This window comes from Rhamphochromis sp. 'chilingali' (genome assembly GCF_963969265.1).
Source record: "Rhamphochromis sp. 'chilingali' genome assembly, chromosome: 2".
Classification (NCBI taxonomy): Eukaryota; Metazoa; Chordata; class Actinopteri; order Cichliformes; family Cichlidae; genus Rhamphochromis; species Rhamphochromis sp. 'chilingali'.
In genome coordinates, this window is record NC_137930.1 from 51,654,317 (window position 1) to 51,682,314 (window position 27,998).

Here is a 27,998-nt window from a genome sequence, read left to right on the forward strand (position 1 = left end):
AAAAAGACCCTCAAAATGTTTTTAATTGTGTGATATACAAGTTATTATAGGCAATAATTAAAAAAAAGCCATCAATATCACTACATGCTTTTTTAAATGTAATTATAACGACTTAATTAGGTGTACATACAGAGCGCCTCCCACTTCATTTGTGTGCAAGAAAAATATAATTAAAGGAAAATAACAGTCACGAGTACATGTAATTCTTCTGATTACTGCTCATGCTGGTCATTAAAGGGGTACTCTTTTCTCAAACATGAGGGACAAAGCCCACTTAAATCTAAAACAACTTTAGCTGCAGGTGATCCTTGGACTGTACTGCAAAACAAGAACTATCGGCAGGTTTTTCCGACAGGGATTACTCCTAGTCTTAGACTTAAAGATAAATTCAGCAAAGACCTCCATTGGGGACGGGGGTATGGTTAGTAGGCCTGATCCATTTCTGGGAAACTGAACCTATCAGTTTTGACCCAGGTCATTAACTGCATTCACACTAGGAATGCATATTTGTTGGAGGCTGCATGAGTGCCTGTCAACTTTTTCAGGAATCTGATCAGCGAAAAGAGGAGACCATATTCAACCATCAGGTCTGTAATTAGAATGTATTCACCCATAAGTAGTGGAAACCGCTTAGGTGTTTTGCTGATAAATCATTGAAATGGTCTATTTATAAACGATTTTACTCTCAAACAAGCAGTACTGGCTGCAGTAGCTTTGAAAGTGTTTTCTCTGGATATCTCTTTTTTGTCATTTTAAGAGTTCTGTTCATTAATAATTATCGTCAATTACTTAAAAGTGTCCTGTCATAGTAGACAAAAGTACATTTTTCGTGTAACACCTGAATGCAGCAAAAGCGCGGTTACAAATGACACTTTTCTCATCCCCTGACAGACGAACAAAACGGACCAATCAGTCTGCCCTCTGCAGTATCATTAGCCAGTCGTTTGCAGAGGAGAACTTGATTGTCCAATCAGAGACAGGGGGAGGCAGATCTACTGTTTCTTGTTTCCTTGCGGCGGACGATGGAAGATGAATGAGGCGCCTAGCTTGCTTTTAGCTCCTAAGTGCAGCAACACTGCATATTAATTTGTAGCTGAAGTAAAAAACAAAATCGAAATAAATATATAATTGGTCCGACTGTTATTGCGCTTAAACGTAGCTGGAAGGCTAATCGATGCAGAGGTACATTGGTCACAACAAACGGTAGCATGCACGGGAGGAGTCGCTGGAGGTGGATGCAAGGTTCAAATTTTCAGGTGAATTAATACATATAATACTATACCAAGAAGATAGAAAACTACAAGAAGGAAATATAGTTTTAGCTCGGAACAGCACAGGGCTTGCTAAAGAAACAAAAACATGCCGTTTGATATCTCAAACGTTAGCTAATAAGGCTAACGGTGATGCTAGTTAGCTGACACAGTATACATATAAAAACAGCCAGAGTAAGCGCACTATGTATAGGATACATACGCACACACGTACGTATACTGTGGTTTATAAAGGAAGTATTCAACAGTAATATGTCTACCAGTGTTGGTTGGACTGAGTTATTGTCTGATGTCTATGTGTTGTTAGGAAAACATCTGTTATAGTTACAGTTGTTCTAAAAGCAATCACCTAAAACTTGTTTGTTTTACTCATACAGGCTGAGGCAAGAGAGCTACCATGAACCCAAGCCTTAACAACTGCATGATGCCCAGCTGTACCAGCAGCAGCATCACTGAACTGCTGAGTGCCCTGTGTGACTGCAGCCTTTCTGGGGTGTCATGGAAGCGCAGAGCACTGGGAGGAGTCTCAAGAGAAAGTTTCCACAGGGCTCTTAAAAAACGTGCCTACGGTGCCCTCCTGTCTAACCTGTTTCAAGATGGCACCAAAGGACCTGCACCAGGACTGAGTGCCACAGCTAATACACCACCGAGAAATAAAGTCTTGATGATATGTTTTGATTTACGTGTGGCTGGCTGTCGAGAGGAAGCAGAAAGGCTGGAAGAGCAGCTCGGGAGGCTGCCGGAGGGAGAATACTCTGGTTTGAAGGAAGTGGATGCAGTCCTTGACCTTCTTGTGAACCTTGCTGGGTCGGCACCTCCTCCCCCTACCTCGTTCAGCAGGGACTATATGAGAAGAGAGAGGCCTGTGCTGCGGATGCCTCAACCATGGAGCTACCAAAGTGAGGACTTGCAGAGGCTGGAGGCCCGGGCATGGGGTCTGGTGTGTGGGGAGGAATGGGGGACTTTGGAGAGTCTGTATGGAACTCAGAGGCTGATGGATGCTCCACCTGGCACAGGACTGCTAACTTTGAGAACAAAACTAGAAGCAGAAGAAAGATTTGAAAAGGAGACCAGGCTGACCCTGTTTGGAGCACTCCAGCACACTCGCACCTCAGACATGGACATAAGACTAGATCTGCCTCCAATCCCCAGTAATATTGATGTAACAGGGTTGGCGATACGAGTAAGACACCATATTATATCCTTAAGTAATATATTTAGTTTAGCTTAGGCTGTTTTATCATATGTCCACTTCAGCAGCTCAGCGTATTCATATTTGCACAGTGTTTGATTTAAATAATTTATCTTTGCATTGCTTTATGCACTCTCTCTTTGTTGTTCTCTGCAGGTGCCTCCTTGTTTAGATCAGTGTGAAGATGAGGGCTTCCAGTCAGCCTCCAACCTGACCCCAGACTCTCAGTCAGAGCCTAGCCCCATTCCAGACTTTGATATCTGGGAGGCTCTACGCACATTTGAGCCTGGAAGACGCCGCTGCTGGGAGTCTGTTGGCTGGTAAGTGATGTGTCAATTTGATTATGCTGTAAGCATGCCAAACTTCTTTTCGTATTTAAAAAAAAAACAGCTGTAACCCACTAACAGTTGTAAATCTAGTTCCTCACTATAATATGAGAGCAACTACTGATTCTTTTCATAGTTTTATTGTTCTGCCTTTTTGAAATAATTGATGGGTCTATAAAATGCCAGAAAAAGCTGAAAAAAATATAAATAATGATAGATTGAATCATAGAAGCTTGCTTACGTTTTTGTAAGACCGAAGATGCCAAACTAATGAAAATGTGGAAAAAAAGCATTTTTGAAAAAAATAAACCAGTCTGTGTTTGGGTTGTGAGGTTTAATATAAATAAACATCTAAATGTTAAATGACAACAAAATCTGTGACATATAAATGAACAGAAATCCACTTTAGCTGGTAGATACTGAATTCAAGAGTATCCTGAATAAAACCAAAGCCTTTAGTTTAGAAAATGACATAATGACACATACACTATTAACTACAGAGTCATCAAGGTATTGGAGAGGCCCACTTGCTTAGTTTTTTTGGGTTTTGTATTTTTCTTCCCTCTGGAAAACTGAACTGAATGCCTCGTTTGTCTCACTAGCCCACCTGGAAAAAGGGAGTCTTTCTATCTAACAGAGGGAGGCAGGGAGGCCTTTGATCAGCTCTATCGGCTTTGGGAGGGTGAAATGAGGGTGGTGAGCACGAGCACACCGTCTCCTGTCCTCCCCTTACCCCTGGACTCCCAGAAGCAACTGGTGTCTGATCTCCTTAACGTCCTGATTGGAGTGGCTTCTACTACTTTTCCTCTCAACCAGGTGCAGTTCGTTATCTTTTATTAGTCTCTAAAATGCACTTTATTTGTTTTTTGTTTTTTTTTGTTTTTTAGTAGTCTGTCAGGCAGAAGTGATAAAAGTAACTAAAAGCGCCGTGACATGCTACAAATAGAAAAACAGATTAAAAGGAGAAGCTGGAATGTGATATAATGGGAAATTCGTGCATATAAACAAGCTGTACTGACTCATAAAATGTAACAGTGTGAAGTGTATGCTTAAGTCAGCTGCCTGATTAAATGATCATGAAATAAAATAAAATATTCCTAATTCTGAACACAAAAACCCAGGGGAGCTCTGCTGGTAGTTTATTGTTTCCCATTAAATTCTTATTTTTTGTCAGAAGATTATACTTATTTTTACAACATAAAGTGCATCCTACTTATCTTGTTTACTTCTCAATTCCTTATCTTGACTCTCCGGCATATTTTTATGATTAACATCAGTGTTTCCCTTTGGCTGACTGCTGCTGGTGGGGCCCCAGGGGGTACGGGGCAGACATAGCTTTTCCCACTTCCTTCTTTGTTATAACGACAAATCTCAGTCATTTGCCCCTGTTGTTTTACGCAGATTAACATTTGCTGGGAAGCTTTTTGTGCAGTTGCAGTAATGTGGCGAGTTGTCTTCAACTCGAGTAATGCAATCTTTACTTTGCTTCATTGCCCTGCTCTGTGCTTATGGTGAGTGGTTTTACACACAGTGAAGCCGGAGCAGAGGAGAGAAACAAGGATGGCTATAAATGACGGCAGAATGCATTAGGGGCATATGGCAGTGCAAGGAAATTAAATGTATTCTCATAAAATTGGCAAACCAAATAAATAATCATCACCCTCGCCCACTTTTGGTTTTTTGAAACTATATAAAGAATATATTGTATATATGTGTATGTGTATATTGTTATCTAAGTGAGTCCTGCCTCCTTCATTGGGTTGCCTTGAGGTCAAATTTTGTTTCTATAGTTACATAGGTGTTTTCTTTACTGCAAGTGCAATCAAGGCTGTGGATCAAGGCCCCCAGATGTGTGCTGTCTTGAAGTACTGTAAATATCTCTATAAAAAAAATCAATGTGAAAGAAAAAAATAACAAAAATAACACACAGCAGATTATGTGATGCAGTCTAAAATAATACCAGCAGAAGCCGTGCCTTCAAAAATCACCATGGACGTGACTCTTCTACAGCCTTGGCAAAATTCAATATCGAATGCACTAAAGATAGTCTTTGCTGCCGGGCTGTTTTATTGGATTTTATTAGACTGTACAGTTATTTATTGTGTTTTGTCCACCATCTGTCAATATGCGTTTCCCTTCTTAGAGTGTTCAGTTTGACGTCAGGCCCGGTGTGTGTGTGTCAGGAGCCTCTCCAGAGAGCGTGTCTCGTCTCTTGGGGGAATTGGCCCAGTACGGCACCTATTATTTGAGGCTCAGCCGCTTTTCTCTGCAGAGTGCTGACAAGAAGGGCTTAGTCTTCCAGGTATGTTTGCATAAGCATCGTTAATACCACTAACGCTGCAAATTATTTCCTCTAAGTTCTCTGCTTGCATTGTACTGTTGTTAATAGTGTTGTGTTCAGAAATTGGAAATAATCTTCCTGAATGGGCACTTTGAGACAAACACATGAGCATCTTATTTGCGTACGCAGCAAAATAAATAAATACGTCTAAAAATATTATATAATATATAAAAACAGGGAAAGAAAAAAATTAAAGTGCCCTAAATGAAGCAGTCCATAGCAGGCAACAAAATCCAACACAGAAAGAAGTCCACATGCATTTTAATCTGTGAACATATATTCCATCTCTTAGGCTTTTACCGGTGGCTTGAGGAAGTATCTGCATTACTACAGGGCTTGCGTTCTTAGTACGCCACCCACTCTTAGCCTGCTGACCATTGGCTTTCTCTTCCGCAAAGTGGGTCGCCAACTCAGGTGAGGTCAAATGCTTTTTACACGCTGGTTTTCTGGTGTTAACTTTGTCATTTTGAACCTCCACCTCACTTAGTTGACAGTACAGCCATATCCTTTCAAAGAGGACCTTGATGTAAATATCAGCAAATCAAAAATGCTTTGCTTTCTTTTAATCTAAGATACCTGTCAGAACTGTGCTGTGTGGATGGGCCTTTGGGTGCAGGCCAGGCCACCTTCCCTGTGGTGAGTGCTCTTTTATCTGCAAACTGCAATATGTCTTCTATCACAGTTGTGTTTAGCCTATCAGATGAGTTGTCAGTTTAGTACCGTGTGGCTCTCCTCAGGGTGTTAAACTGCTGTCCTACCTGTACAATGAAGCACAGAATAACTGCAGCAACGAGAACTACCCTGTTCTTCTTTCGTTGCTGAAGAGCAGCTGTGAACCTTATACACGGTCAGTTTCTATGCGCCCCGTGCAGACAGGCATCCTGAAAACAGCAAAATATATCCTATATTATTTTAGTGATATAGCTAAATGGTTGATAAATCTGTCTAAGAGTGACACCACTATTTTGTTTTGTTTTTCTGTGCCTCACTTAGGTTTGTGTCTGACTGGGTGTACAGTGGCGTGTTTCGTGATGTTTATGGAGAGTTCATGATCCAGGTCAATGAGGAATACCTTAGCTACAGAGGTGAGGAGACACAGTACTTGCACACACATATACACACATGTCACCGTATCAAAACCTTGGCTTCGGTCTCCAGGCTCTGAAAATGAAAAACCTGCCAGATACATAGTTGAGCAGAAAAAAATAGATTTTATTACAGCGTTTGTTGCCTAGTAGGATTTGTCCTTGTGTCTATAAAAGCTGTCATGACGTTATTGCACGATAATCAGTGGGAAACTGAATCAGATACCCCAGCTGGAAGAACCAGAGATATCTTCACTCAGTAAGCCATACAAATAAGTAGTGGTCCTTTATTCTTTTTAGCTGGTACAACTATTCTGGTTCTGGTTTAATTGCCATGGACACACATGGACCTGCTGAATTTATTTTTTGCTTCCAGAAAAATTAATGACTTTATTAATGACTTGATCCCTTGGGGAGACCAGAAGAGACCAAAGAGGCTTTGAGGCCAAAATAGACTCGTTTGTACTCTGCAGGATCTGAGGGACTTTGTGTGTCTCTGTATGTTGCTTTGCTCACACTGCTTTTCATTGTCATGTCTAATTTTTCATCTGTGGTCATCTTATCTGTATTGTGTAATGGCTTTAATTTCATTAATATCAAAACTTGAAAAATAAACATTACAATAGCTGTTTACTATATACAAATGTTGTTGTAGCTTATCTGTCATTTGATTGTTGTTGCTATTATCAGAAGATGAACAGCTATATATTATTTTTTTATTGTTAACAGTCCTGGGTGTAGTCCTTAAAGGATCAGAAAAAAAACAATAAAAAAAAAAAAAAAAAAAGAAAAAGGCCAGGGTTCAAATCTCACCGAATCATTTGAGAATAATTGAATATTAGTCAAGTGGCAACCATGCCAACCATGCAGTGGTACAGTAAACAGTGAAACGAGACAACGTTCCTCCAAACCATGGTGCTACATATGATGTATAACAGACAATCAACGCAGGACTACATAAAGTGCAATGTGCAAAAATTGCAAAAAAACATAACAAAGACAGTGCAACACCAGACAGAGCGCAACGATACAGACACAAGACAGTGAGGACGCAAAAGTGCAATAGATGTGCAAAAGAGTGAGTATTGTGCAAAAAGTACGTTGGTGCATGAAGGTGTGCGTGAGTGTGTGTATGAGATTGTGCTTGGTAGTGACGTGTATGAAGATATGTGTGTCAGTCCAGTCACTGAGTGATTGATTAGTCAGTTGAACAGATGATTAACCACTAAATATTTTTGTTAATTGGCTGATAATTTAATTATTCGGGTAAGAAAAAAATGTTTGCCGTTTGATGGTATCAACTTTTGGATTTTGCTGATTTTTGGTTCTCTGGTTTTTAAATTGTTAGCCAGGCAGAATTGTACGTGAAAGCATCCCATTTTAGTTTATTCGTTTTTTGTAAACATTTTTGTATACATTTCTTTTTATTTCCATTTTGACAGTTACTCCATATATATACTGCTACATGAATCAAGACTGTCCAAATATTGTACGTCATGCAACACCCCATTCAAGGTCAGACCACCACCTCAGCTTTGTCTGACTAACAGGTCCATTTGCTCATCGGCTACACCTCATCAACTCCTGCAGCGAACCTCTGCACTTCACACTCTTGCTTTTTTGGAGGACACACAAATGTCATTGTTCTCCTCGAACTCCATCGGCCAAGGAAGCAATCAGCAGCTAAGCTTTCTTGGCAAGCCGCGGGCTTTCTGTAAAGAGCTCTGGAAGCCTCGTGCATTCATGTTCTCTTATACTTTTTGCTGAGGATCACTGAGCTAAGAGCTAACAATTTCCAAGAGTTAATTCAAGCAGCCAGAGTTTTGCCATGCCCCGTAAGTCATACTAATAAGGAAAAGTTTCAGCCCCAGCATGGGCTGGGTATTACTCCACCACCATTGCTTTTAAGATGTTTCAGTGCCGGGTACGATGTGCTGTTATAAGAGGCATAATGGACCACGAAAACTACTTACTCTAAATTGTAGGACAACATGTAATAGACATCTTTGAATTCCTGCAGACAAACACTTCTGGGTCCAAGGCTACATTCTGATCTCAAAGGATGTGGAGGATTGTGTGCCAGTCTTCTTGAGACACATTGCCAATGATGTGTATGTGTGTGGAAAGACTATCAACTTCCTCAAAATCTGCTGCCCACAGGTTTGTTTTGCACATTCACAGATCCACATTTATGTAGATATACATACATATAACGTAGATAGCCTTCTTAATTTGCCCAGTATAGAATTTTTGAGTCTTGTAAATACAGAAAACATGTTGAGAAATGGTTAAAAGTACCTAGCCATTTTTCCTCTGTTATTGCTGTTGATATCAATTGAACTGGCTGTATGTGCTTGATTATAAATGCCACAGTACAAATTCTATTCACTTGAAACTCCATACTGGCCAGAAATAGTGGAAAAAACAATCATTACTGCAACAGATGGGAACGTGGTCTCTTTGAAACTTTATTAATATGCTGTCATCAGAATTGTGATACATTTCCTGTTATTGTCAGGCAGATTTTTCATCTTCCATACTCATGTTTGACTCCTGCTTTGGAAAGAATAATATTGCTATTGGTGTCCTAGGTATCATGAAATATTACTTTTTAAATCACTCAGCTGGTTGTCAAAAATATTCTCCAATGGTTTTCATTAGTCGTATGTACACTGACAGAGTGTTCTTTGGTGGACAAACTATGCACCGTCAACATGGTTGAAGGGTGGTTGTTCTTTCTCTTCCTTACATTTATTAACCATCATAAATACACATCCTGATAAATTGAAAAAGATTAGCCTGCCAGTAAATTGGTCCGCCTCTTGTCAACCAGGAGTTGAAGCTTCAAATTCATTCACTTTAGTATCATAACAAGAGAATGTAGAAAGTTTTCACATTTGACCAAAAAGAACTTAAATTGTAAGTAAATGAATCACTTATATAGCAAACCAGGGGAAAAATCAGTAAAGTGGTGAAGTTTTCATGAAAATGTATTTTGCATAACTTCCCTACCTCCATGACCTAAGCTGTAGGACCTTTGTTTCTAATTGGCATTCTGTAACTTTTCCTCTCTCTGTTCTTTCCCCTGATGCTTGAGTCTTTCTAGCCTGCAGGGTAGTTATCAATACCTAGGAAGAATTTATGGATTAAAAACACAAGAGTGAAGTGATGGGCATTAATGTGCTTACTAGCTGATATGGCACATGAATCCATGTCTTTAATTAAAGAAATACTTTGTTACCGTTATCTTCTGAATGAAATGCATAATGCAATGTACAGCATAAAACCGATATGCAAAACAAGCGCACAAAGGAAACCATACATATTTGAATAAAAGTACAAAAACTGATTCATGGTAACATAATTACATGAAACAATCAAACGCACAAGAGGCACGGTGTGATTTAGATAAAACAAAAAAAACAAAAAAAAACAACTCTCCATATTTTGTGAAGTGTCTTATGTCACAGGCAATGTAATTATTCATTTCTGAAGTCTTGGGGCCAGGGGATCTTTTGATATCCATTTTAGTTTTTCAATTTTGGCAGTAATTAATACAGTTTCTGAAGGTTTGACTCTGATTTAATCCCATGCAGTCATAAGATCATAAACGGGAACAAGGCCAGTTACAGTGTCTGCATTATGCTTTCTTCGTTAAACACAGTATAACAGATTTGTATGATGGAATAATGAACACTTTGATTTTTTTTTTTTAATTAGAAGCAGCACCACCATAACCAGGTCATTGCATAGCTTCTATTTCAAATTCATTCCCATACCGGTCTTCAACATCATCCTAAATTCATTGCTAGTTTGTGTTGTGCTGGTAGCTGTAAAAATGAGTTACATTTTCAGACAGCTGGTAACACATATTTTAATATGAAAGAAACTCTGGGGTTATAAAATATGTCAAAATCCACCAAATGAGTCATCCGAATTGATCCGTGAAATTTTTTTTCCCTCTTTTTATGATACTAAGATTCTGTCAACTGTGTGTCCACAGCACTACATCTGCTGGTCGGAGCTGCCAGTACCCCGCATCGCTGTCACCTTCTCTCTCCAGGAGGTGGAGGAGATTGAGAGAGACTGTGCAGTGTATCGTGGACGCATGGAGAGAATTGCAAAGCACAGTGCTATCAGCAGGGAGGAACAAGTAATGACACACATGGATATTCTTGTGCATCTTAGATGTCTGTGATGTGTTTTTCTTCTTCTTTTTTTCTGAGTCTGAGATTTTCTCATTGCTCAAAATCATCAGTTACATTTATGAGAGCTTTTCAGCTATATAGCCTAGAGTCAAGGCAGTGAAAAAGGAACTTTAACAAGACAAATCATTACCATAGACTATATGTAGTCCATATTTATATGGACATAGCCACCAAGATGCCATCCATTGGTTTGTGGACTAGCATTTAAAGCCTAAGTTTGGCGTTTTGGCAGTTGTCTCGCTAGGTTTTTGAAACGGAATACAACAACAGGGGGTTGTATCTGACTAAAAAATGAGGATACTGCAGACTTACACAATAGTTACACTGGACTACATGGGGCTGTCTATTCCCAAATGAACAGTATATGCAGATTTAGGGTTCTTTCACATTAATCTGTGAACACAGTTTAGTTTTGTATTTTTGTTTCATTAATTCATTTCAGTCTTTATTTACCTTTTGTTTCAATTCAGTTTGGTTTCCATTTCTGGACAACAACAACAAAGAACCTTTATTCGTCACATACGCTATCATACAGAGTACAACATGTAGTGAAATGTTCCAAGCAGACAGGCTGCAGACATGGCTGCACCATTTCAGGGCTTGGTTTTAGCATGGGGGGAATAGCCAGGACCCTTACTAGATACCACTGCCGGGCGGGAGTTGAACTTGCGACTCTTGGTCCAAAGGTGTGCAGTCTTACACTACCAGCTGGAGTAAATTTAATAGATATTTCAATACAAACACAACAGTTTGGGAAGGCAGTTGACTCAGTCTTAATACATCCTCCTTAGGCAGATTACACTAATAAACTAAAAAAAAATGTAATTTAGTTTTACTAAACTTATGGAAACTGTGATTACTGTCAAATAGCAGTTGATGGTTTCAGGATTGCAGTTAAGCAAATACAGTCCAAAGTTTTTGCTGACTGTTAGCCTGCATGCCAAGAAAGCCAGGATTGGTTAGTAGTAATCAGACTGAAAAACAGAAACCAGGACGCTTCCACTGCTTAAAATCTTGTTCTGTGATTCAGCAAATTCATATCCAGACAATGATCTTTTTACAGAAATTCCTTCTATGCTTTTTAGATCCAGAGGGTGTGTCCATCTTTTATATACAGTGTTGGATTACAGGTCTTGGTCCTGTAAGTCAAAGAGAAAGGAGAACTTTTTTTTTCCGCTTTTTTTTTTTTTTTTACATTACACAATCCATCAAAGTGGCACTGCTCTTCAAGTACAGAGGATTTCAGCAGCCAGTCATTAAAATGATGTGGATGAAGTCTCGAGCTTGTACTTGATTTAGTGTAACAACCTGGCTTGTATGGCGGATCTTGTGTGAGCCTCTGGCTGAGGAGGGGGAGGAGAGGTGAGAGACAGGGCAGGGACATAGATCTTTGTTAATGATGATATTTTTTTTTCTGTCTATTGTTAGGCCCTGAGGGCAGAGCAGGCACGCCAGGAGCTGATCAATCAGGTCAGAGAGTCAGCAGCCAAAACCCTGGAGAGCATCCGCGGTCAGTGTAACATTTATACACACACACACACACACACACACACACACACACATACATACACTGTAAGTAGAATTTTATATACTGCGTGACGTACATGCATAACCCACATCCTGCTGGGTATACCTTTAACAAATGGCTCAACTCTAAGTATAAGCCTGATTCGCTTGTTGATTGCTAAATGCGAGAGCTTCCTTCAGCTCCATTCCCACCCCTCGGGAGAGCAGAGGAGATGCATGGGGCAATTGCAGTGAGGAAGGCTTTGAATACTTTCCAGTACCATGGGTTGTGAAATCTAATCATCACTTGCACAGTTTAGCTCTCACTCTTCACATCATTTATTACTTCAGAGGATGTGTGGCACTGTTGGGGGGCAGTGGTGGCTGGGTGGGGGGGGGAGTGTTCAGCCTGATGCGCTTTGCGTGTCTTGGCACGGGCATATTTGAGTTTGTTTATATGGGGCAGATGGTGATGTTGTCTTGTTTAAGTGTGTGCGAGAGGCAGACAAGAATGTTATGTACTTTTCTGTGTGTGTGGAGGGGTAAACAGCTCACTGTTATCTCCCCCGCCTCCTGTAGGGCGCCAGGTGTCACAACGTCTGGCTGAGGAGGCCAAGAAGAGGGAGCGTTTTGAGGAACTGAAACAGCACCTGGAGCAGGAGCAAGAGGTAGTAAGACATGAAAGAGAGAGAGAGGGTAAAAAAAAGTGTGTGAATAGGAGTGCCTAGATTAAACTGTGTATTGTCAGGTATTGCATGTGATCCTCAGATAGTAAGAAAAGACCATGTGATAAACAGTAATGATGTATGTGCGTGTGGTGCCAGTGGAGAAGTGCAGCCAAGAAGAAGCAGGAGGAGGATGACTTCAGCTTTGCCAGAGAGCTGAGGGACAGAGAAAAGAGACTTCAAGCTTTGGAGGAGCAGCTGGAGCAGAGAGCTAGGTCTGACTGCCTTTACAGCTGTTAAGATTTTATTTGAAAAAACTATATCAACCTACTCATGCAAACATGATGGGACATCAGTTCTGTGTCCCGTGTTTTAATGTGCCAAATTTCCATAACTGATTCAGCACCATGAGCAAATAATGTGAACACTAAGCTTTTATTTACTACAATGACATGGCCGAGATCAGAGGGTACCATAGCTTAAAAAAAAAACACCTGTCATCTACAGCTTTTCCTCCAAACAGTTCACATCCTTACTTCTCCCTTGGTGCAACCTTTGCATTATTCAAAATATAAATACCTTCTAACTGTCCATAGATAGATAGATAGATAGATAGATAGATAGATAGATAGATAAACGGATACTTTTTTGATCCCACAAGGGAAATTATTGTGTTTCAGCTGCAGGATGAAGAATAAAAAAGTAGTGCAGTTCTTGCTGTGCTAGGCAAAAAACTAAATTCTTTTCATGTGTGGATAAATAAGGCTTTTGTCAAGGAAAGCACAGGTTTCATGTTTTTGCAGGTCTTACTGATTAATTGCCTGTAGTTTGTTGAGGAATTTAGTTCTAATTAAAGCCAACACGTATTATAAGCACACAGGTTACCAGTACTCTCAGAGTCCCTCTAAACCACAAGCTCAGGTGGGGCAAACATTTTGGATACATCACAGTCATGCACAAATATGAATAAAACGTTAGCACAAATATAAAAAAAATCACTTAATGGTCAGTTCGGGAATGGCAGGGCCATTTATACAAGCATTTATTGCAGACTTCAGTAAGCGACTGAGGATAAGACCTTCAGCTACTTTAACATTCTTTTTTCCATTTATTTAATTCTAGGAAGGAGCTGATCGCTCAGTACAGCCGTCTATCGGAGGAAGCAGCTCGCAGAGAGAGACGAGCCATGTGGAGAGTGCAGCGAATGAGACTCGATGAAGCTCGTGCTCACTTTTTCAGGGATGACGGGCAAAAAACTCAGGTTTGTTACAAATGAATAGAAAACAAAGACATGTAACCAAAACTTTGTAACCGAACCTTTTGTGATTTGTTTCCAGGCCATATTGGAAAAATATCCCTTGGGTCAGGAGAGACCTCATTTGGAAGTAATGTCACCTGCTCCCTCAGCACAACAGATTCCTCCACGACAAACAACAAGCTAGTTTTTGAACATCCAGTCTTTTTTCACTTCATGTCACTTGATGTGTGTTCCAGAAACATAATATTGAATTGTTAACATATCTTGACAGGAATTTCCCACCCAGGAGCTGTCAGAGCAGCAGACAACAAAGGCTCAAGAATCTGAAGCTGTATCACCACCACACGATCTGCCTTCGCCAAAGATTGCACAGGTTACAGCGGACCCTGCCCTCATCTCTGAGGAAATTGACATCGGTGACTTTCTTCCCAAGTCTCCGAAGTCTCAGAGTCAGCAGGTAGATATGGCTCTACAGGAGATTGGCTCTGACCTACCCAAAGCCTGTCCTACAGCTCCACTAGTAGACTATGACTTCAGTGCCCCCTTTAGTCCACTTGAGGGTATCACTGGCCAAGCGTCAGTCCAGCCCAGGCCCCGCTGGGGACCTGTAGTCCTGCCTGACATGATCCAAAACCACTCCTTTCACATCTCCTCTGAAGAGAAAATTCCTCAAATCCAGGAAACTGTAACCAAAACTAGCCTGCTAGCCGGAGCCTCTCAGTCCAGCTCTCTAGGCCTGCACACCCCAGAGGAGTCTGAAAAGAGCAGTGTGTGCGCGCAACCTTCACAAGCCTCAGCACAGCAGGTGGATGAGAGTGGCTCAAATACAGGCAACGAACAAAAGGAATCTACACCTATACTCCAACAGGATGCAAAAACAGGGATTCTCGAAATTAAACCAGAAGACAGACAATCCAAAGATGACGTGGTTAACAAGGCTCTTTCCACTACAACTGTGCAAGGTGACCAAGGTGATCACAAAGTCCTGACAAGTCTTTCTGATGATGGTGGCGTGGAGCCACAGGAGACAGGCGCTAAAGAGCAAAGCTCAGACACACACAATAAAGATGGAAAAAATATTCCTTTGCCAGACTTTCACAGGCCTCTCTCCAGTCCTCATTCAGATGTCAGTCAAACTTCACCCACCATCCATGGACATTCCTCTGATGCTCACATAAAGATTGGACAGTATGTATCAGAGGTAACTGCTGCACTTCCCTCGCAGAACATCCACGGCCATGCATCAGATTCACACATCAAAATTGGAGGTCATGTTTCAGAAGTCGATGCTCCTGTACCTTCTCCTAACGTCCATGGTCACGCTTCCGATGCTCACGTCAAAATTGGGGAAAACGTTTCAGAGTTTGTCGCTCCTCTTCCTACTCCAAATGTCCACGGCCACGTCTCAGATGCCCACATAAAAGTTGGGGAACTCATTCCAGATGTAGTTTCCCCTCTACCTTCGCCCAGTGTTCACGGGCACAGTTCAGATGCTCATATTCAAGTTGGAGAAAATGTATCGGAGATTGTTGTACCACTCCCTGCTCCCAGCATCCACGGTCATTCCTCTGACGCAAATATAAAGGTTGGTGAGTTTGTGTCCAACGTTCCCGAAGCAAAACCTCGTTGGAGTAAGCACGGGCACGCTTCAGACAGCACCCTTCAGCCAGGTTGTCTGGTATCTGGAGCAGAACCATCCTTGTCGCCTTTGCCTGGAAGCTCTTACGGACACTCATCAGACTCAGCGTTAGGTGTTGGGTGTGTAGTTTCAGGAGATGAGCCCAAGCGGTCTCCTCTGCCCGGCAGTGCCCACGGCCATTCTTCAGACTCAAATTTAGGTGTTGGATGTGTTGTTTCTCAAAGTGAACCGCTTCCATCACCGCTGCCAGGCAGCAGCTATGGACACTCGTCTGATTCGACACTGGGGATAGGCTGTGTGGTGTTGGGGACTGAGCCACAACCTGCCCCATTGCCAGGCAGTACTTATGGACACTCATCAGATTCTTCACTTGGTGTTGGATGTGTGGTGAAGGACAAAGAAACTGGAAATCAGCAGAAAGTAAAGGGCAATGAATACAACAAAGGTACGAAACAAAGCCTGTGTTATACACATACACATTCTGTTGTGACATTCATGTAATTAACCACATGTTACACTCAGTAATTTTTAAGATGTTACGAACTCTGAGGATATAAAATTGAACCCAAGCTCTTTAGTGTTCATTTGCAAAATTATTATTCCTTGTATCCACGTTGTTGTCTCGGGGCTTGTAGTGGGGTATTAAGTAGTATATCTGAAGTGTATTACCCCTGTTAACCCTGTTTTCACATTAGCATTTTCATGTGAAGCTTAGCATAATCACCGTTTTATTGTAACGGCAAAATTTGTGTCACCTGACTCTTTGCATGAAGGTGTGAAAAGCTGGAAGTGTAAAGTGTTTTTCATGTAGTGTAAATTGAGACGTCACTGTAAATTATGTTCTTTCTTTGTAAAAAGTAATTAGTCTACACTTCTCCTTAGGTTTTGTGTCAGAATGCCCCAGTGAGCAGCTGGCTGAGGGCATGGGGTCCTGGACAACCTGTTTAGGGTTGTCCCCTGGAGAAAAGTCCGAGCAGGAATACCTCTTGGCTTTGGCTGCCCAATACCAGGTGGAACAGTATGAGGACTGCTACAACCTAATGGGTTAGTTGAAAATATCAAGGGCTCGAAATGAACGGCTCCTTTGGGACTTGTTTATTGAGGGCAAAGTGAAGTGCGACTTGTATAGGGGTGGAGGGGTGGGGTGGAACAGTATTTCTGGCCACATCTCGTGGCATCTCCTTTGTGTGTTGTGGATAAGAGGTAACATAATGTAGGTGCATATGGTGTAATTGATCAGTTTGTACTTGGCATTCAAAATCCAGCACAGCAGCAAAACGGAAACAGTTTGTTCCTATTTAAATGGCTCATTGATGTTTTTGTGCCCAAGAGAATATTTTCAATTTATGGCTTGTAGGATTTTGTTTTATAAAACCTTTTCAAATGCATTTTCAGTGCATTCAAATAATAAGCTTATCTATCTGTGTATCTAATCTGCCTGCCTATCTGTCTATACTTAGCGAGTAGCTGAAAAAGGTTCGTTTCAAAATTTTACATGAACGGCACTCACAGAAGTGCTGTAAATATCAACAATTTATAATAATGAATGTACTTTTGTCTTTTCATTTTATAAGAGAGCTTTTTTTACTCTCCATTTTTAATACTATTTATATTAATTTGTGCCATTAACGAACCACAAATAATTCCTTTAAAACTGCTATGTTTTTCTTTTTGCTGAAAATGAGATGAAACTCAGCACATGAAGCACTTTAAGGCTAATCTGTTCTTGTAGAAATTAAAATAGCTGCAGCCTACGCCAAGTAGGCCTTGGGCACATCTTTTTAAAACATCATTTCAAATTGCAAAGAAGTGAAAATGTGTAACAGCCTAGTCTTGTGGTACATACTTGATGTAAATTAAAACAATTATTTTTACATGTTCAGGACTGTTGCAAATCCAGAGGCTGTTGAATATTTGCTCCATCAGCAAGCAAAGGTTTGCATAAAAAGCAGTAATATTTCATAAAGGTCTGCTTTATGCTCGGGTGGGATGCCTCGTGGCTCGGTGGAGTAATATCCTGTCTTGTTCACTCTGTGTTCAACATTCAGTCATGCTGCTATTATTCATCCCTGTTTCTGGAGTTACTGTGAAATCAGTCATGGAAATCTACTCAGACAAATACGTGTTCCACACCACTGAGCAAAGTCAGGAGCAATAATTTAGGAAGTTTTATGAAAGATATGAGGCTACGGAAAACCCACAAAATGACAGGATCAACTTGCAGTAAATGCTATAGCTTTTCAAGAAAATCAAAGTGATGGTAATTGTATATATTCTGAATAATTTTTAATTAGACCCAATTTACTTTTCCTTCATTTTAATCCTATATGTACAAATAAATGGTTACTCCCAAAAGTTTCAAATAATAAGGTCAGCATATGTGCAAATAATCCCAGTAAGCCTAAAAGCTAAACTTCAGACAACTTTCAACACTCAGTTACTGACACATTTTTCTACTCCTGGACCTTTGTGATGTCACAGAGGGATGGAGCTGGTGGTTGTGACCGTGGAAGCCCCACTCACCTGCTTTTCCAACTTTGTAATGGCCAAACGGGCAGAAGAAAATAGGCTCTTTGAAAGAGCAGCCTTAAGGTTTCTCTCAGAAGATGACAGAGGCACAGTATAAGATACCAACTTCAATATTATTAATATGGAGCTGGAAATGAGCATTACAGAGCACCTTGAACTCTTTACCCCTATAAAGAAGATTTGATGTCCTCCCCAGGATCCTTAATGATGGGTTTTGACACCTCGGTATATATCAATAAAAATGTGGTTTGACGACCACTAGAATAGTTTCTGGATTTCTCATTTTGGTCCATAAGCAGGCCTGAAATATGAGAGAAACAGCTCAGTTCAGAAAACAGATATAAAGGTTACTGCTAGGAGGCTTTCAATAGGTAAAGAGTTAAGGTAGTAGCTCAGTGGCTGTAACAAACAAGTATAAGCAATATTCATTTATAGGCTTTGGTTCTCAATAAGTTGATTAATCATTTGGTTCATAACAGCTTAACCCTCTCAGGCTCAAATTAAACTTTTTGTTGCTAATGCACAACCAAGTCCTGCAGTGGTACTTCTGAGTAAAAAAACTCATAAAATATGTATGTGGGGTAATCAGGTTGTTAGTTTTTAACTGTTGCAAATCAGCAACGCCTGCCTTGAGAGGGTTAAATGTTTGAAAAATACATTTTGCTTGAGTCCATTTTCACCTACTTAAATGACTCTGGGTCTTTTTTTACACTTTGAGGCACGGCACTGTTGTTTGCAGTCGTCAGAGTGATATTTCCTCAGCGGCATGCCTGTCATCTCTCTCTCACAGCTTCTTCCCCTACGTGTCAGCTGCTGAAGCAGGTAACTCGGGGCCCCTGGGGCCTTCCTGTGGACCCCACACTCCACAGAGCCACAGACACCACAGCTGTCCAACTCAGCGAGATGGTTTCCCTGCCAGTCCTTATAAAACACTCTGTGACTGCACCGCTCATCACACAGTGAGTGTCTGGAAAAAAAAGAGTTTGTGTTAGAAAATGGTAATAACATCCTTAACAAGTGAGTACCGAGTGTCTGTGTTTAAAGCCAAATACAATGTTTAGAGAAATGCAAGTGTGAGTTTTCATAGATTCTATTCAGGCCACTTAAGCTGTAGTCGAGTATATCAGAATCAGAATCAGAATACTTTATTGATCCCTGGGGGAAATTATTTTTTGTTACAGTGCTCCATTTTAAACCAACATTAAGACAAGACAGACAATACGCTAACTAAGAATAGTACAATATATACATACATACATACATACATACATACATAAGTCACTTATAAATAAATATTTGGAAAAGAAACATGTGTAGCTGTAGCAGCAAACAGTGTGTTAAGTGGATGCGTTGTACAGGGAGATGGCCACAGGCAGGAATGATTTCCTGTGTCGTTCAGTGGTGCTTTTCGGTAATCTCAGTCTCTCACTGAACGTGCTCCTGTGACTGACCAACATGTCATGGAGTGGGTGGGAGGTGTTATCCAACATTGTCTTTATCTTGGACAGCATCCGCCTCTCCGACACCACCTTGAGGGAGTCCAGCTCCATCCCCACAACATTGCTGGCCTTACGGATCAGTTTATTAAGTCTGTTGGCATCTGCGACCCTCAGCCTGCTCCCCCAGCATGCAACAGCATAGAGGATCGCACTGGCCACAACAGACTCATAGAAAATCCTCAGCATTTTCTGGCAGATGTTGAAGGACCTCAGTCGCCTCAAAAAATAGAGACGACTCTGGCCCTTCCTGTAAAGTGCTGTGGTGTTTTTAGCCCAGTCCAGTTTATTGTCAATGTGTACTCCAAGGTATTTATAGTCCTCCACAATGTCAACACTGACCCCCTGGATTGAAACAGGGGTCAAGTGTTTCCTGGTCTTCCTGAAGTCCACGATCAGTTCCTTGGTCTTTGCCACGTTGAGCTGCAGATGATTCTGCTCACACCACGTGACAAAGGAGTCGACCACAGCCCGGTACTCTGTCTCATCATCCCTGCTGATGCATCCAACCACCGCAGAGTCATCAGAAAACTTCTGAAGATGGCAGGTCTCTGTGCAGTGGCTGAAGTCTGTGGTGTAGAGGGTGAAGAGGAAGGGGGAGAGGACAGTCCCCTGTGGTGCCCCTGTGTTGCTGATCACCTTGTCAGACACACACTGTGGGAGACGTACATATTGTGGTCTTCCTGTCAGGTAATCAACAATCCAGGACACCAGAGAAGCATCCACCTGCATCGCTGCTAACTTATCACCCAGGAGGGTCGGCCTGATGGTGTTGAAAGCACTGGAAAAGTCAAAAAACATGACCCTCACAGTGCTCGCCGGCTGGTCCAGATGGGTGTAGACACGATTGAGCAGGTAGATGATGGCGTCCTCTGTTCCGAGACGAGGCTGATAAGCGAACTGAAGGGGATCCAGATGTGGTCTTACTATGGGTCGCAGCTGGTCCAGGATGAGCCTTTCCAGGGTCTTCATGATGTGGGAGGTCAGTGCCACGGGCCTGTAATCCTGGGGGCCACTGGGACGAGGCGTCTTTGGTACAGGGACGAGGCATGATGTCTTCCACATCACCGGGACCCTCTGCAGACTCAGACTCAGCATAAACAGTTTATGAAAGACTCCACACAGCTGGGGGGCACAGGCCTTGAGGACAAGGGGACTCACTCCGTCTGGTCCAGCAGACTTGCCTGAGTGAAGTCTCCTCATTTGCATCTCAACCTGGTATTGAGTGAAGGTGATGGGTGGGGGAGGGGTGTCAGGAATCTCACAGGAGGCAACATGTGAAGAGAGAGGCTGGCACAGTGGTGTGGCTCTGGATTCCAGGCTGACTGCAGGTGAGGTTGTGGGGGTGGGAGCAGACACTGTGGTGTCGAATCTATTGAAAAACAGATTCAACTCGTCGGCTCTATTCTCACCTCCCTCAGCTCCCCTGCTGTTGGTTGGCCTGAATCCAGTGATGGTCTTCATGCCCCTCCACACCTCTCTCATGCTGTTCTGCTGGAGTTTCCACTCCAGCTTCCTCCTGTAATTGTCCTTAGCCTCTCTGATCTTGTCCTTTAGTAACACCTGGACCTTCCTCACCTCCTCTTTGTTGCCCCCTCTGAAAGCCCTCTTCTTGTTGTTGAGGAGGGCTTTGATGTCCTTAGTCACCCACGGCTTGTTATTTGGGTAACAATGAACAGTCTGAGCTGGAACAATGGAGTCGGTGCAGAAAGTTATGTAGTCTGTGATACACTCAGTAAGCCCATTGATGTCCTCGGCGTGAGGCTCACAGAGTGTTTCCCAGTCGGTCACCTCGAAACAGCCCTGTAGTTCCGCTATTGCCTCCTCTGACCACCTCCTAACAGTCCTGGTGGTCACAGGTTCCCTCCTCACAATTGGCACATAGCGGGGGGTGAGGTGAATCAGGTTATGATCTGACCTACCAAGTGGGGGGAGGGAGGAGGAGCTGTATGCATCCTTGACGTTAGCATACAGTAAGTCTAAAGTTTTCTCTCCCCTGGTGGGACAGTCCACATATTGTTTGAATGTTGGTAGTGTATTGTCCAGTGATAGATGGTTGAAGTCACCCGAGATCACAATAAAGGCACTCGGGTGCTGAGTCTGTAGCCGAGCTATGGCAGAGTGGATAGTGTCACATGCAGCTGTGGGGTTAGCAGAGGGGGGAACATAAACAGCCACCAAGATGACGTGAGAGAATTCCCTGGGTAAATAATACGGCCTGAGTCCAACAGCACACAGTTCAGTGTCCGGGCAACAAATCCTTTCTTTGACTGTTATGTTGGCAGGGTTACACCACCGGTTGTTAACTAAAACAGCAAGCCCACCTCCTTTACGCTTACCGCTAGCGATGCTGTCCCTGTCCGCCCGAACAGTGTGGAAGCCTTCCACGGAAGCATTCTCATCGGGAATGACCTGGTGCAGCCATGATTCGGTGAAACACATCAGGCTACACTCTCGGTATTCCCTCTGACTCCGTACCAGTGCTGAGAGCTCGTCGATTTTACTTGCCAACGATCGCACATTTCCCATCACGATAGACGGCAGACACGGTTTAAACCTCCTCCTCGCTTCGAGCCTCCGCTGTCTCACCGTCACCTTTTTTCTTCTCTTCTGTCCTTGACCTCTGCATCCCCGATGTGTTTTCCTCCAAATTTCAGCTGGTACTTCTGCGGGCACTTCTGCGGGCCTGGCCAGCGAGCCGGCCGGCATCAGGGCGATCAGCTGATCTCTGGAGTAAACAGTCCGTGCGTGTAGGAGATGTGCCGCGGTCCCGTTCCATGATAAAAGTAACAGTTCCACGGCCACCAGAAGAACAAAAACTCTCTCAATCCACATGATTGAGTAAGAGATAGAAAACGGAGGAAAATACAAGTCAGAAAAAAAAAGAATACGTAAGAAAAAAGAGCTAAACTAAGAGAAAAGCAGGAGCGACTGTAACAGGCTGCACGCTGGTTGGCGCATGCGCACTATTCGGAGCTGCAGGAATAATTTAAATTCTTATTGCCTTTCATCCATTTTAAGATTCCATCAGAACTCCAGACAAGCTTGTCAGTCTTCACCTGCAGTGTTCCTGCACCCCATGCAGTCAAGCCTTTGTGTGTAAAAGAAATGGCTTTCTCATCCCTCACTGCACACAGAGTGCCGAATATTTAGTGTTAGCTCGTAATTTTTATTAACACATTTTTATTCCATGCATAGACAATGCAGTGGAGTTTGACAGAAATCTATTTTCGACTCTTCCTTGCTAACTTCTGAGTGAAAGAGAACCTTCTCACAATCAGACTGTTTTATAAATGTGAATTGCTGAGAGACGATTTAAAGTAATGCCACATAGAAAGCCATCCACGGGGTGAAAAATAATATGCTGGTATATTCTCCGAGCTTCAGTAGGGTTGATGCCTGTACTGTCTACAACCTGTATGAAATTTGCAAGTCAGCACAAACTTTTCTCAACTTAACTTAGTCATTCCTTTCCTCACCTTCCATTCCCAGTGTATCTTTAGTGAACAAGGCCGTGGTGGACTACTTTTTTGTGGAGCTCGGTGTGGAAAGACACTTCGAGGCGCTGCGCCACTTCCTGCTGATGGAGGACGGCGAATTTGCGCAGTCCCTCAGCGATCTGCTGTTTGAGAAGGTGACGCTCTTTTGTGCTTCATATCTTTTTGTTGTCTTTATTTGAAATGGGCTGGTTGTCTCTTTCTCTCTGGTGTTGAATTCTAGCAGCGGACAGGAAAGAGAATCTCAGAGCAAGGTCAAATGCCCGGTCTCCATTTGGGAATTTTTATTTTTATTTTGTTTTATTTATGCTGCATGTATTAAATGTTGTCTGCTTGTAAAAAGCAGGCACGGGTAACCTTGAAAATTCCCCGGTCATTTATAACTCTAAACACAGTTTTAGAATGTATACGCCACAGTTAGATAGCAGTCGTTTCTTGCCTCATTACCCAGAGGGTCAGTTTCTAAGGGTTCGTATGTCCTCCTGCAAATGTGATTTAGTACCCTGGAGCCTGTGTGTGCACTGTGGTTCTGTCACATATAATCTCACAACATCGCTCATGTAAATTGCAATAACCCAATTTCCAAAAAGCTGCATCAGATCAATATTTTGATATTAGTAATAGACTTGGTGACTACATGTATATATGGGGGTTGGAGGGAGCTTTTTCTATTTTAAAAATGTCTAAAATACCACTGTTTGCTAACTGCATGCTAACATAGCAAGTGGATAGTACATTTATTGGAGTATTTAGCAGTTAAAGAGCCAGATTTCTTTTTAGGAGTTGGTGTTTGTTCATCTGCAGTCTCTGGACAGGTGGACACAATAACAAATAAACTATAAACGTTAAATAAAAGCACAACAAAATAATATTATATTCATGAAATCTTAAAAACTGTCCAGCACCACACCACCAACAAAACACATACACATTATAAAATCTTCATGTCCACTTTACATTCAAAGCCAGACTATGCTCTCAGTACTTACGTGGCTGAAAAAGCTGTAAAAGGTTTTAAAAAGATGAGCGCTCGGTGATTCGTGTGGACAGTTTTTTGGATGATGAGAAGAGATATTAAAAACCTACATTTTTCAAATTGGTCGGGAGCTTGTTAAGATCTTTAATGGACTTAAATGAAAAAGACGATTCTGCACAAAAGTGGAGCGTCTATTAGGATTTACCTTGAACACTAATGCTGAAGTTCTGCTCATCTGCTGTGAGCAAAGTTGTACAAATCTTTATAAAGGTGGCCGTGCAGTACTGCGAACCATTTTCAAACATCCGAATACAAAATTAGGTTTGCAAAATATTTAATATTTCATAAATCTCAAGAATATCACAGCGGTGATGCTGTTGTGCTTTTCTGTTTAGAGCTTTTAGGGCTCGTTCATAAAGAGAAGCAGGTTTAACTTTTAACCTTGTAAGCAATTTGTATCCAATTCCATCCCTGTTTGCTTGTTTTGAAGCACACGAAGCATCAGTGTGATATTTCTAGACTCTTTACTTCAACCTCTTCCTGCCAGGAATTAACAAGCACAGCCTTTGCTAACACCTTCTTGCCTTTCTGATGAAATGATCAGGTACACCTGTCTCTTGACGCTCACGAGACAGGTTTTGTTTATCCAGCTTAAATGCAGATTTCACTTATTATCACTCCTTTTTACCCTAAATGAGTCAATCAGCTCTTTCTAAATATGAACATGCGCCCCAACAACACATTACTTTTTTTTCTTCTTTCCCCCATCTCCCACCCAGCTGGCCAGTGGCCAAACCCCAGGCGAGCTCCTAACTCCCTTAGTCCTGAATTCCATCCTCAGCAAGGCCCTGCAGTATAGCTTACACGGGGACACGCCTTTGGCTGGAAACTTCACCTTCGCACTTCGCTTCCTCCCCGAGACCTTCCACCCACATGCCCCGGACTCTCTTAACTGCTTGGAGCTGCGCTACAAGGTGAGGCTGAGTGTTTTAATGGGGTAAATGAGCGAGTACCCTTGCATGGGTGTGCTTGTCTCAGCCTGAGTGGCAGCTTGACTGTGACAGCCTGTCATGTTTTGACAAACTGCTTTGGGTGTGGAAAATGGGCTTATCACACACTTAAATGGTTCAACTTCATAGATCGATTGGAGTCGCGTCTTTTAGGTGACATGCGCAATGACTAATGCTGCACATATTGCCCTGAGTGTTCGTTCCCTCCTTTGGCTCTCAGACTCTTCCTGTTTTTGGTGGATCTCAGTCTTAACTGTCCTGGCCCACTTCCCCTCCTCGTCCTTCTCGCTTTGTTTCCGCACATTTCTCCACCCAATTTTTCTTCTACCTCTAACTCCTCTCTCTCACCACTCTGGCTTAACTTCACAATCCTCTCACCTCCTCTTTCAACGTCTCTGCACTCACACCTTTTTCCTCTCCTCCCCCACATCATCCATCACTCTCTCTTTACCTGTTTTTCTCAGCTCCTTTTTCCTTCACACTCAAAGCTCCACGTGCCGTTCTTCCTTACAGCAGTTACATTTTTTTCTTCTTTTTTTTCTCGCAACATCTCCCAGGTCGACTGGCCGTTGAATATCATCATCACAGACAGCTGCATGAACAAGTACAACCGCCTGTTTTCGTTCCTGCTGCAGCTCAAACACATGGTGTGGAGCCTCCGTGATGTCTGGTTTCACCTCAAGAGAACAGGTGAGAGGACAGAGCTGCTGATTCAGAACCCAGCTTGAACTCCAGGTTACCTCTGAGAAGCAAGAGTTCAGAATCTCCCCTGTTGTGCTGCAGTGGTTTATAAAATATACATGGAAGAGAATGTTGAGATTTTTTTATTTATTTATACAAAGCAAACCTCAGACCTGTGGGATTGTTGTAAAACCGTGTGCATCCCTGGGTTAGGTGATATTGATCAGTTAAAGTCAGTGTAGACTACATAAATGGAGGTCCTGATAGGATGGATAAAAAAAACCCCTAAATGAATTAATATTAATAATACAGAAATAATATTATGACTCAGGCAGATCCTTTAGTAGTTTTCATCTGTAAACTGGGTGAATGTCCCACATGCAGGAAATACAATCCACCAAAGTCTGTTTCATAAATGTAGTTTCAGCTATCAGTTATTTTCTGTAATGATTTATATATATTGACTTTTTGTCAAAAAGTCAAAACAAAACAACAAAAAAAGATGATTGCTACAAGTTCCCAGAGCCCAAAGTCAGCTGTAATAGCCTTTTGTTACACTAAGAGAATACAGAGAGCCTGGAGGCTTTGATTATTGCATTGATTTGATACCAGCCACAAATCCTTGCGTGTCAGAGTCTGTAACCAGCAGATGTTTATGTTCTAGGTCCTTGCAGCACTGAGCATAACTTGTTCTGATGGCCTTTGTGTCTCTCAGCGCTGGTGAAAGGCGCAGGTCGCTCGGTGCAGTTCCGTCAGCTGCAGCTGTACAGACACGAGATGCAGCATTTTGTCAAGGTGATACAGGGATACATCGCTAATCAAATCCTGCAAGTGTCCTGGAGTGAGTTCACAGCCAAATTGGCCACTGCCAACGACCTAGATGCCATCCACCGTACACATGCAGACTACCTCAACAGAGCCATCTTCAGGTGAGTGCTGGAACTGCAAATGGGGAAATGCCGCTTAAGTAATTATTGCCGTTTGATTTTTCTGTTGACTATGCATAGATTAGGTACTAGTTTTTGGGCGAATTTATTTATTTTAAGAGGTCAAGAAATAATTTAAAACAAGATCAAAAATTCTGAATGAAATACATTTTTCAACAACAAAAATCAGCCTTTTGAGTGATCACAGCTGCAGTTCAGCAGATTAACAACATTTCTTGAGGCTCTGTACGGGCAAAGCATGTCAAAGTAGCATTTAGCTCCCATAATTTCATCTAAAATTAATTAAACCTCCACGTAACAAGTTAATTAAAATTCCAGCTGAATCTGAGGCTAACTCGAACTCCATGAAAGATTTAATCTCATTAGGAGAGGTTGTCAGTATCACACTCGTATTTGTCGAACTTCAGCCCGTCTGAAAGTCATTCCGAAGTTTCTTGTCATGTCTCTTAAACTTTGCACTCGTCGCCTCTCCAGGGGTTTGCTGACGGAGAAAGCAGCTCCGGTCATGAACATCATCCACAGCATCTTCAGCCTGATCCTCAAGTTTCGGGCCCAGCTAATTGCACAGCCCTGGGACAAACAGCAGGGGGAGGCAGTGCACCCAAGCTTCATTGCCATGCAGCAGTCGTACAATACCTTCAAGTATTACTCTCACTTTCTTTTCAAAGGTAAGGCCAGGGAATGTTGTTTTGTCTGTATGAATGAAAGTTCAGCTTGTTTATCTTCCTTCTAAGCTCAAAGAGGTTTGTTAGGGGTTCACGTGAGGCATCAATAAATAAGTTAGTCTGTGCAGTCTTAGTATTTTTGACTTTGCTGAAAAACTGGTTTCATTGAGTGTAAAGCATTAAAAAATGTCTCTTCCTTTCTTCTCTCAGTGGTGACCAAGCTGGTGAACAGAGGCTATCAACCACATTTAGAAGATTTCCTGCTTCGCATCAACTTCAACAACTACTACAAAGACTCATGATCTTAAAGGAATCCTTTCTTCTAAAAAGTGGGTTTAATATGTCTGTAATTATTTTTTTACACCTTCATTTCATGACCAAAATACTTTTAAATCCTGCCTGCAGTATATTATAGGACATAGCTGTGACACTCAAAAGTTTTTAGGCATTCATCCTGAATCAGTGTGCAGAATTTAATATGTACTTGAATAATTAAAAACAGCTTTTGAATAAATCTGTGCTGCCTGCCTGCGTGTGTGTGTGAGAAAGAGAGAGAGAGAGTGTGAGCAAGACTGAGATGACACTATTGTAATACATCACTTGCTGAGGTGTGCACACAGCTGTGTATATTTTTAAAAACTATAAGTGTCAGGTAAATGTACATGCTACAGCAGATGCTTTTCTAAATAAAATCTCTATTCTCTGG

General features: G+C 42.0%; 1 protein-coding gene across 1 annotated transcript; it reads left to right on the forward strand.

Moving 5' to 3' along the window:
• Nucleotides 1-991: 991 nt before the first annotated feature.
• On the forward strand, nt 992-27,993 carry tubgcp6 (tubulin gamma complex component 6). The gene is made up of 25 exons (XM_080868359.1): nt 992-1,256; nt 1,649-2,454; nt 2,620-2,783; nt 3,392-3,605; nt 4,933-5,091; nt 5,423-5,544; nt 5,703-5,766; nt 5,868-5,977; nt 6,124-6,215; nt 8,236-8,375; nt 10,219-10,368; nt 11,852-11,933; nt 12,509-12,597; nt 12,754-12,869; nt 13,717-13,855; nt 13,932-13,979; nt 14,124-15,936; nt 16,374-16,535; nt 18,811-18,979; nt 23,009-23,150; nt 24,769-24,963; nt 25,557-25,689; nt 26,396-26,609; nt 27,102-27,295; nt 27,503-27,993. The coding sequence occupies exons 2-25, from the start codon at nt 1,669-1,671 to the stop codon at nt 27,592-27,594; spliced, it is 5,589 nt and encodes a 1,862-aa protein (XP_080724485.1). The 5' UTR covers nt 992-1,256; nt 1,649-1,668; the 3' UTR covers nt 27,595-27,993.
• The last annotated feature ends 5 nt before the right edge of the window (nt 27,994-27,998 follow it).

Bases quoted from the DNA above. Each gene is read 5' to 3' on its own strand.
- tubgcp6 (XM_080868359.1), top strand. From the start codon at position 1,669: ATGAACCCAAGCCTTAACAACTGCATGATGCCCAGCTGTACCAGCAGC. The intron at 5,978-6,123 runs GTCAGTTTCTAT...TGCCTCACTTAG, and splicing joins AGCTGTGAACCTTATACACG to GTTTGTGTCTGACTGGGTGT. The intron at 13,980-14,123 runs GTAATGTCACCT...ATATCTTGACAG, and splicing joins AGGAGAGACCTCATTTGGAA to GAATTTCCCACCCAGGAGCT.